The 10,208-nt window shown below is 47.5% G+C and overlaps 1 protein-coding gene across 1 annotated transcript in view; it reads right to left on the bottom strand.

Annotated features, from left to right (window-relative positions):
* Positions 1–10,208, bottom strand: part of ACAD9 (acyl-CoA dehydrogenase family member 9) — a 23,528-nt gene that overhangs the window by 7,223 nt on the left and 6,097 nt on the right. The window contains exons 5-7 of the mRNA XM_007452017.1: positions 9,789–9,963; positions 9,169–9,242; positions 1–30 (exon numbers count right to left, since the gene is read on the bottom strand). The exon at positions 1–30 is cut by the window's left edge and continues 64 nt beyond it. Of these exons, the coding sequence (XP_007452079.1) occupies positions 1–30; positions 9,169–9,242; positions 9,789–9,963 (279 nt within the window). The remainder of the gene's footprint in view (positions 31–9,168; positions 9,243–9,788; positions 9,964–10,208) is intronic.

Genomic DNA, 10,208 nt, shown 5'->3' with positions numbered 1-10,208 from the left:
CCGCCCGCTGTTGAGGATGTTCATGGCCACCTGCAGAGAGAGGAGGGCTCAGCGCGGGTCCAGCTGGGAAAGCTGAGGTCCCTAGAGGACTGAAGTGGACAGACCCCAACAGTGCTCATCTGCTTTTACCAAAAGCTTTCTTGAAGACAAAAGGCAGCATCCAGATGGAGTTAAGCATCCTGCCAACCCTCCCTGGGCCGGGAGAGAACACAGTCCCAACGCCTCAAAACCAGGCAATCTGTCACTGAGGTGTTCTCACAAACATCCCTGAAGACACCACCCCCCCCAAAAGAAGAAATGGGACACTCTTATTCCAAAGGAAGTGGCCACTTTCCTCAGCCTCAGGGCAAGGGAGCAGAAACTAAGACAGGCGGGGTACCCACTGCCAACTCCTCACTTTCCCAGCAACGCTTCAGTGTCAGGGTCCTCCTTTCACAGATGAAGAGCCAGAGGTTCCAAGTGGTGAGCCAGTCACAGACAAAGCACGCAGCTGCCTGACATGCAGGCCCGTGCACCCTGCACTGAGCCAGCCCCTTTCACAGACGTGATGCACTCCTCCCCCCACAGTGCCTACAGTAATGACCCCAGCTAAGGAGTTTTGTCAGCCTCACGCCTCTCTTCCAATCCCAACTTTCTCCCTAAAGCCGATGGCAAGCACACACACTGCTTCCCAAGTACCAGACTACCCGGGTTTGGGGAGGCACCCCCTTACAGACCTAAAGGGACCTAGAGACCATAGCCACCCAGGCAGCAGGGACGAGGGGCGTCCCAGGCACACGGTGGACGTGTGGCCACCAGCACCAGGCTCCTAGAGGACGCTGTGACCTGCCCACCTCTGCTCAAGCCTGTGAGGCCCAAGGAGGAGGCCTCAAGGCAGGGCTGGGGTCTGGGGCCAGCAAGCAGCCTGGGACTCAGCTTCACACGTGGCACTGCTTGTACTGACTGCTCGCCTGCGTGACTGGGATTAACCAAACGTGCCTGTGAATTTGAATTTATGACTACCTGCTAAATAACCTGAATGGAAACTCTCAAAAGAGATCCTGTGGGGCTGGGGAGACTGGAAACACCTGCTCCAGCCACTGGGCAGGCAGCACTGGTCCTGACAGGTGAGTCCGAGGCGGGTGGGCAACTCAGTGGGCACGGCCAGAAGCTGGGGCTCGGCGAGGTCACAGTGCAGTGTGACCTGTTGTGCCTCCCGCTCGGGCCTGTGACATGGCAGACTCCCTGTGTCTCAGGACATGGCAGGGGGACACCGGTCCTGCTTGACCTGCCAGGACTGCAAGCAGGAACTGAACCCCCACCCTTGGTCCCTTCTCCCAGACTGGTTCTTAAAGGTCAGCTCACAGTTGCGTGAACACAGTCACATCACAGCCCCTTCGTGGCTGATTCTCAGCTTCACTTACAGCGAGAGCGAGAGGAGGAAAGGACTGGATGCCAGGCCCCAGGAGGATGGAAGGCCTGGCAGGCTCGGCCTTACCTGAAAGGGCTCGTGAGCCCAGGCGTTCCCTCCACCCAGGCCTGATCCTGCTGCGTGCTCACCTTCCTACCACCGAGCAGTCCCCTCCCACAACTACACTCCAGGTACGAGACACGGCCGTCCCGCAGCCTCCGTTGCTGACCGCCTCTGCGCCCCGATGAAGCTCCTACTTGACCGCACGCGGCATCGGCGTGCCCCAGGCCTGTGGTCATCCTACCCGCCATCTCTGGGATCACCCCTAGCGTGTCGCGCTTTTCAGTGTTGAGGCTGACTGGCAGGCTATCCCACTCATCACAAGATAGGGCTTTAGAAATCTGTTTTTCTTTTGCATACTAACACCATCACTTCTCACCTAACACAATGGGAAAAAAACTTTTAATGCAGAGTTGGGAAGGACTGGGCGAAGACCTCACACACAGTCCAAGCGTCCAGCAGGCAACATGGCAACAAAGACCAAGAAATGACCACGTCCTCTGACCCAGAAACTTGACTGGTATTTAAACTCAGGAGGTGATGAGAGAAGTGTGCAAGTTATGTATAAGGATACATGCCATGCAGTGCAGTCCCAAGTGGGGAAGAAGGGAAACTGCGCTAAATGCTCGATCCTGGAGACCCAGGGACAGTGAATGTGGCGTCACCACATGAGGAAACGCTGTGGGGTTCTGAATCTCAGCAAATCACATTCCCTACCATGAAAAGACTATGAGGGCTTGTTGATAAGTGAAAAATACCAGCTATCACCTCTTACACACACACACACACACACACACACACACACACACACACACAGAAATATTTCAGCGATGTAAACTATTTAAAAAGATCTAGAAAGACAAGCACCAAAAGTGCGAACAGTGGAGACAGCAGAAGCAAGAAGAACTGCAATCCTGCAGCCTGTGGAACAAAAACCATATTCACAGAAAGACAGACAAGATGAAAAGGCAGAGGGCTATGTACCAGATGAAGGAACAAGATAAAACCCCAGGAAAACAACTAAATGAAGTGGAGATAGGCAACCTTCCAGAAAAAGAATTCAGAATAATGAGAGTGAAGATGATCCAGGACCTCGGAAAAAGAATGGAGGCAGAGATCGAGAAGATACAAGAAACGTTTAACAAAGACCTAGAAGAATTAAGGAACATAGAAACAGAGATGAACAATACAATAACTGAAATGAAAAATACACTAGAAGGAATCAATAGCAGAATAACTCAGGCAGAAGAACGGATAAGCGACCTGGAAGACAGAATGGTGGAATTCACTGCTGTGGAACAGAATAAAGAAAAAAGAATGAAAAGAAATGAAGACAGCCTAAGAAACCTCCAGGACGACATTAAACACAACAACATTCACATTATAGGGGTCCCAGAAGGAGAAGAGAGAGAGAAAGGACCTGAGAAAATATCTGAAGAGATTATAGTCGAAAACTTCCCCTAACATGGGAAAGGAAATAGGCACGCAAGTCCAGGAAGCTCAGAGAGTCGCATACAAGATAAACCCAAGGAGAAACATGCCGAGACACATAGTAATCAAATTGGCAAAAATTAAAGACAAAGAAAGATTACTGAAAGCAGCAAGAGAAAAATGACAAATAACATACAAAAAACTCCCATAAGGTTAACAGCTGATTTCTCAGCAGAAACTCTACAAGCCAGAAGGGAGTGGCATGATATACTTAAAGTGATGAAAGGGGAGAACCTACAACCAAGATTACTCTACCCGGCCAGGTTCTCATTCAGATTGGACAGAGAAATCAAAAGCTTCACAGACAAGCAAAAGCTAAGAGAATTCAGCATTGCCAAACCAGCTCTCCAACAAATGCTAAAGGAACTTCCCTAAATGGGAAACACAAGAGAAGAAAAGGACCTACAAAAACAAACCCATGGGGCTTCCCTGGTGGCACAGTGGTTGAGAATCTGCCTGCCAATGCAGAAGACACAGGTTCGAGCCCTGGTCTGGGAAGATCCCACATGCCATGGAGCAACTGGGCCCGTGAGCCACAATTACTGAGCCTGCGCGTCTGGAGCCTGTGCTCCGCAACAGAGGCCGCGATAGTGAGAGGCCTGCGCACCGCGATGAAGAGTGACCCCCACTTGCCACAACTAGAGGAAGCCCATGCACAGAAATGAAGACCCAACACAGCCATAAATAAATAAATAAATAAATATAAAAAAAAAAAACAAAAAAAAAACAAAAAAAAACCCCATGGCTTCCCTGGTGGCACAGTGGTTAAGAATCTGCCTGCCAATGCGGGGGACACGGGTTCGGTTTCTTAAAACAATTAAGAAAATGGTCTAGGAACATACATATCAATAATTACCTTAAACGTGAATGGATTAAATGCTCCAACCAAAACACACAGGCTCGCTGAATGGATACAAAAACAAGACCCATACAGATGCTGTCTACAAGAGACCCACTTCAGAACTAGGGACACATACAGACTGAAAGTGAGGGGATGGAAAAGGATATTCCATGCAAATGGAAATCAAAAGAAAGCTGGAGTAGCAATACTTGTATCAGATAAAATAGACTTTAGAATAAAGAATGTTAGAAGAGAAAAGGAAGGACACTATATAATGATCAATCCAAGAAGATGTAACAGTTGTAAATATATATGCATCCAACATAGGAGCACCTCAATACGTAAGGCAACTGCTAACAACTATAAAAGAGGAAACTGACAGTAACACAATAATAGTGGGGGACTTTAACACCTCACTTACACCAGTGGACAGATCATCCAGACAGAAAATATGGAAATAGAAGCTTTAAGTGACACAACAGACCAGAGAGATTTAATTGATATTTATAGGACATTCCATTCAAAAACAGCAGATTACACTTTCTTCTCAAGTGCACACAGAACATTCTCCAGGATACATCACATCTTGGGTCACAAATCAAGCCTCAGTAAATTTAAGAAAATTGAAATCGTATCAAGCATGCTCTCTGACCACAACGCTATGACATTAGAAATAAATTACACGAAGAAAAACGTAAAGCACACAAACACATGGAGGCTAAACAATACGTTACTAAATAACCAAGAGATCACTGAAGAAATCAAAGAGGAAATCAAAAATACCTAGAAGGCTTCCCCGGTGGTGCAGTGGTTGAGAGTCCGCCTGCCGATGCAGGGGACACAGGTTCTTAGCCCAGTCCAGGAAGCTCCCACATGCTGCGGAGCGGTTGGGCCCGTGAGCCCAATGGAATATTACTCAGCCATAAAAAGGAACGAAACTGGGTCATTTGTAGAGATGTGGACGGATCTAGAGACTGTCATACAGAGTGAAGTAAGTCAGAAAGAGAAGAAGAAATATTGTGTAGTAACGCATATATATGGAACCTAGAAAAATGGTACAGATGAACTGGTTTGCAGGACAGTAACTGAGACACAGATGTAGAGAACAAACGTATAGACACCAGGGAAAGCGCCAGGGGGTGGGAGGTGGTGGTGTGATGAACTGGGAGATTGCGATTGACATATATACTAATATATACTACTAAAAAGGGTAACTAATAAAAACCTGGTGTATAAAAAAATAAAATTCAAAAACATAAAATAATAATAAAATAGGTAAACAAAAAAGTGTGAACAGCGGATGGCAAATCCCCAGGGATGGGCTTCAGGGGACTCACGTGTTCCCTCATCTGTGTGTGACAACTGCACACAGACGCCCATCGTGTGCCCTCCACCTCCCCTACCCTCCGGCTCCACACTTCCCGGGCAGCAGTGGCTGGAGCCCTGGCTGACGGTCCTTGGGTGATTCTTGTAATGCTCAGGAGGCCAGGGAGGTCCTGCTTTGATCCCTGTTCACAGCCAAGGTGGGGGCAGCTTCCCACTGTGAAGACACTTACCCAGGCCACCCAGTAAATTAGGGCAGAGCAGCAATATAAAGACAAATAGCCCAATTTAAAGACGGGCATAGATTTGGAAAAATTTCTTCAAAGGAAGTAAACAGCCCATGGAAACAAGCTTAAGGTCCACTGACAGATGAATGGATAAAGAAGATGTGGTACATATATACAATGGAATATTACTCAGCCATAAAAAAGAATGAAATAATGCCATTTGCAGCAACATGGGTGCAACTAGAGATTATCATAAAGTAAGTCAGAAAGACTTATTATCTGAAGGAAGTCAGAAAGAGAAAGACAAATACCATCTGATGTCACTTATATGTGTAATCTAAAATATGGCACAAATGAACGTATCTACAAAACGGAAACAGACTCACAGACATAGAGAACAGACTTGTGGTTGCCAAGGGGGAGAGGCGAGGTGGAGAAAAGGATTGGGAGTGTAGGACTAGCAAATGTAAACTATTATATACAGAATGGATAAATAACAAGATCTTACTGTATGGCACAGGGAACTATGTTCAGTATCCTGTGACAAACCATAATGAAAAAGAGTATTAAAAAAGAATGCCTGTATGTGTATAGCAGTCACTTTGCTGTACAGCAGACAATGGCACAGCATTGTAAATTAACTATACTTCAATAAAATATTGGGTTGGCCAAAAACTGACTTCAGTTTTTAAGTAAAAATAAAAAAAGACACATTTTTCATTTTCATCAAGAGCTTTATTGAACAACATACTCACAGTTTTGTTCCACTACCTCCGCCATTTTTCAGGCAACTTCATAATTCCATCTTCGCAAAACTTTTTATCTTTTTGAGCAAAGAATTGTTCCAGGTACCTTTTACAGTATTCCAGGGAACTGAAATTTTTCCCATTAAGAGAATTTTGTAGGGCTTCCCGGGTCCCGCGGCGGCCCCCCCCCCCCCTGCCGATGCAGGGGACACTGGTTCGTGCCCCGGTCGGGGAAGATCCCACATGCCACGGAGCGGCTGGGCCTGTGAAACATGGCCGCTGAGCCTGCGCATCCGGAGCCTGTGCTCCACAATGGGAGAGGCCACAACAGTGAGAGGCCCGCATACCGCAAAAAAAAAAAAAAAAAAAAAAAAAAGAGAATTTTGTAAAGACCAAAATAAATGGAAATCTGAAGCCTGGTGAATATGGTGGATGAATCAGAACTTCCCAGCCAAGCTGTAACAGTTTTTGCCCGGTCATCAAAGAAACATGCGGTCTTCCGTTATTCTGATGGAAGATTATGCATTTTCTGTTGATTAATTCCGGATGCTATTCTTCAAGTGCTGCTTTCAGTTGGTCTCACTGGGAACAGTACTTGTTGGATTTAATCATTTGGTTTTCCAGAAGGAGCTCATACATAAAAGAGGACTCCCTTCCAATGCCACCAATATATACAACATCACCTTCTTTGGATGAAGACCAGCCTTTGGTGTGGTTGGTAGTGGTCCATTTTGCTTGCCCCACAATCTCTTCCATTCCACATTATTGTACAGTATCCACTTTTCACTGCCGGTCACAATTTGTTTTGAAAATGGAATGTTTTCATTACATTCCAGTAGAAAATCTCATGTGGAAATATAGCCAAGGTTTTTTTTTCACTTAACTTATATGGACCCCAAACATCAAAGTGATTAAGATAACCAAGCTGGTGCAAACGATTTTCAACATTTGATTTGGATATTTTGAGTATGTCGGCTATCTCTCTCGTGGTATAATGTTGATGATTCTCAATTAATGTCTCGATTGATATCTATCAACTTCAACTGGTCTACCCGACCATGGAGCATCGTCCAGCAAGAAATCTCCAGCACAAACTTCGCAAAACACTTTTGACATGTTCGATCGGTCAGCACCTTCTCCACACACTGCACAAATATTTTTTTGCATTTCAGTTGCGTTTTTACCTTTGCTGAAATAATGAAGAATATGCCCAAAATGTTGCTTTTTTTTCTTCCACCTTCAATATTGAAATGGCTACACAAAAATTCGCCAGTTTTGATAAGTTTTTTTTAAAAATGCATGCTGATATGACAGCTGTCAAAATACGATCTAGCAAAATTGTTTCGAATGAAATTAAAGACAACTAAATGCTACTAGAGCCATCTTATGGAAAACACCGAACGAAGTTTTTGGCCAACCCAATAAAATAAACAAAGGAGATAAACAGCCAGTAAGCGCATAAAAAGATGCTCAACATGACTAATCATCAGGGAAATGCAAATCAAACCACAACGAGATACACTTCATACCCACAAGGATGGCTGTAATATTAAAAATGGACGATCACACATACTGGCAAGGATGTGGAGCAACTGGAACCCTAAGGCACTGCTGCTGCAAGTGTGAGACAGTGCAGCTGTTGTGGAAAAGAGTCTGGCGGTTCCTCAAAAAGCTAAACAGAGAGTCACCATCTGACCCTGCATTTCTTCCAGGTGTGCACCCAACAGAATGGAAAACAGCATTCACACAGAAACGTGCACATGAGTGCTCACAGCAGCATTATTCAAATGGCCAAAAACTGAAACAACCCAAATGTCCATCAGCTGATGACAGATGGACAAAACGTGGTCCATGCACATGATGGAACGTTACTCAGCTATAAGAAGGAGTGACAGCTGCTAGACTTGGATAAACCTTGAAAACATTATGCAGCGTGAAAGAAGCCATACGGAAAGGACGACACATGGATTCCATCTAAATGAAACATTCAAAATAGGCAGATGGGGCTTCCCTGGTGGTGCAGTGGTTGAGAGTCCGCCTGCCGATGCAGGGGACGCGGGTTCGTGCCCCGGTCCGGGAGGATCCCACATGCCGCGGAGCGGCTGGGCCCGTGAGCCATGGCCGCTGAGCCTGCGCGTCCGGAGCCTGTGCTCCGCAACGGGAGAGGCCACAACAGTGAGAGGCCCGCATAATGCAAAAAAAGAAAAAAAAAAGAATCCACCTGTCAGTGCAGGGGACACAGGTTCAAGCCCTGGTCCGGGAAGATGCCACATGCTGTGGAGCAACGAAGCCTATGCGCCACAATTACTGAACGTGTGCTCTACAGCCCACGAGCCACAACTACTGAACCCACGTGTCACAACTACTGAAATCCGCATGCCTAGAGCCTGTGCTCTGCAACAAGAGAAGCCACCGCAATGAGGAGCCCTCGCACCACAACGAGGAGTAGCCCCCGCTCACCACAACTAGAGAAAGCCGGCACACAGCAACAAAGACGCAATGCAGCCAAAAACAAAAATAAAATACACTTATAATAAACAAACAAACAAAACAGGCAGATCCACAGAAGCAGAAGGTGAAACAGCAACGGCCGAGCTCTGGGAGAGGGAAATGAGAAAGTATGGCATGTCTTGCTTGGGGTGATGGCAATGTTCTAGAATTAGACCATGGAGATGGTTGCACTAGCACAGTGAATATACTAAAAACCAACAAAGCATTCATTTGAAAATGGTAAATTTTGTCATGTGAATTACCTGTTATTAAATATATTCTTACTCTAAGAAAAAAAAAATCAGGGTAAGCAATGAGGACCCAGGGCTGTGCATCCTGAGCTTTGCAGGGCCACTGGGCTGCTCTCTCCACTGGCTGGGGGAGGACTCTACCCCTACGTGAGGGAGGGTGAGACTGAGCGCTGCTGCACCCCTGCCTCCCAAGGCTGACTTCTCTCCGCTCTGCGGACCTCCATGCAGAGAGCCATGCATGGCCGCCCGGCCAGCCCAGCCCAGTGCACTGCCAGCGGGGAGGTGACGGGAAGCTGAGCCAACGCACACGAGACTGCAACAAAGGTCAGCACACGCAGGGCCAACGCACCTTAAAGCCGCCTCCAACTTCTCCGAGGACGTTTTCCACGGGCACCCTGGTGTTCTCAAAGTGGACCTCGCAGGCTGGAACACATGACATCCAGGACCTCAGCTGAGGGGGATGAAGCGCTCGACCCTCGACCCCCACTCGAGGGACGCGGTTCATTCACTCACTCACTCGCTCATTCGTTCAGACCCTCCACAGTCCGAGCTAAGGGACCCAAGAGGCTGAGCCTCGTGAGGACTGCAGGGCAGCTCCAGGTGGGCCGAGGGCCACTTACAGGACACCAGCCTCGAGTGAACTGAGTGCCGACTGGGCTTAGGTGGGGAGGATGGAGAAGGGAGGAAGGAGGAGTCCCAGGCTGGAAAGATGGGGGTCTGCTGTACTGCATCACTGACCCAGGACCCCCAGCACCACGTCCCTCCAAGGCTGAGCGCCACGAGGTGGCGACGACCTCACCTTGAAGTCATCACTGCCCGATGTGCAGAGAGATTTTGCCAAATGCTCGGGTGGAAACAAAACTACTTACGTCTCATGTTATCTTGATGTTTGATACCTTTTTATCAAGATAAAATCTCACCTTGTCTCTTTCTCTCTCATACACACACATGCATGCACGTGCCACTCACTGTTGGAGCCTCGGATGCCTAACTTATCCTCAGGTTTCCCGCTGGTGATTCCACCAAAGTCTCTCTCTACTATGAACGCTGTGACCTTGTCCTTTACTGAGCCATTAGCATCAACAACCTCTGTCTTTGCAAACACAGTAAAAACACTGGCTAGTCCTCCATTGGTGATCCAGACCTGAGGAAAGAAAGCAAAAGGGCTCCAGAGAAAACCAAACTACTACAAACTGGCCACCCTCAGCACCAGCTGCCCATCACAGCTCAGGCCAGAACGAGCTCAACCCAGCATCCCCAGAGCACGGATTTCCCCAGCAGACACAGGTGGCCCTGCACGTGTGTCAGTGCGTGCGTCAAGCAGCTCCGGCTCAGCATGGAACAGCTGGGGGTGGGAGGGAGGCAGAAAGGAGTGAGGGAAAGGGGAGG

Source organism: Lipotes vexillifer, unplaced genomic scaffold (genome assembly GCF_000442215.2).
Source record: "Lipotes vexillifer unplaced genomic scaffold, Lipotes_vexillifer_v1.1 scaffold3041, whole genome shotgun sequence".
Taxonomy (NCBI): Eukaryota; Metazoa; Chordata; class Mammalia; order Artiodactyla; family Lipotidae; genus Lipotes; species Lipotes vexillifer.
The sequence above is the reverse complement of the archived record's forward strand: the minus strand, read 5'-3'. Positions and strand labels throughout refer to the sequence as shown.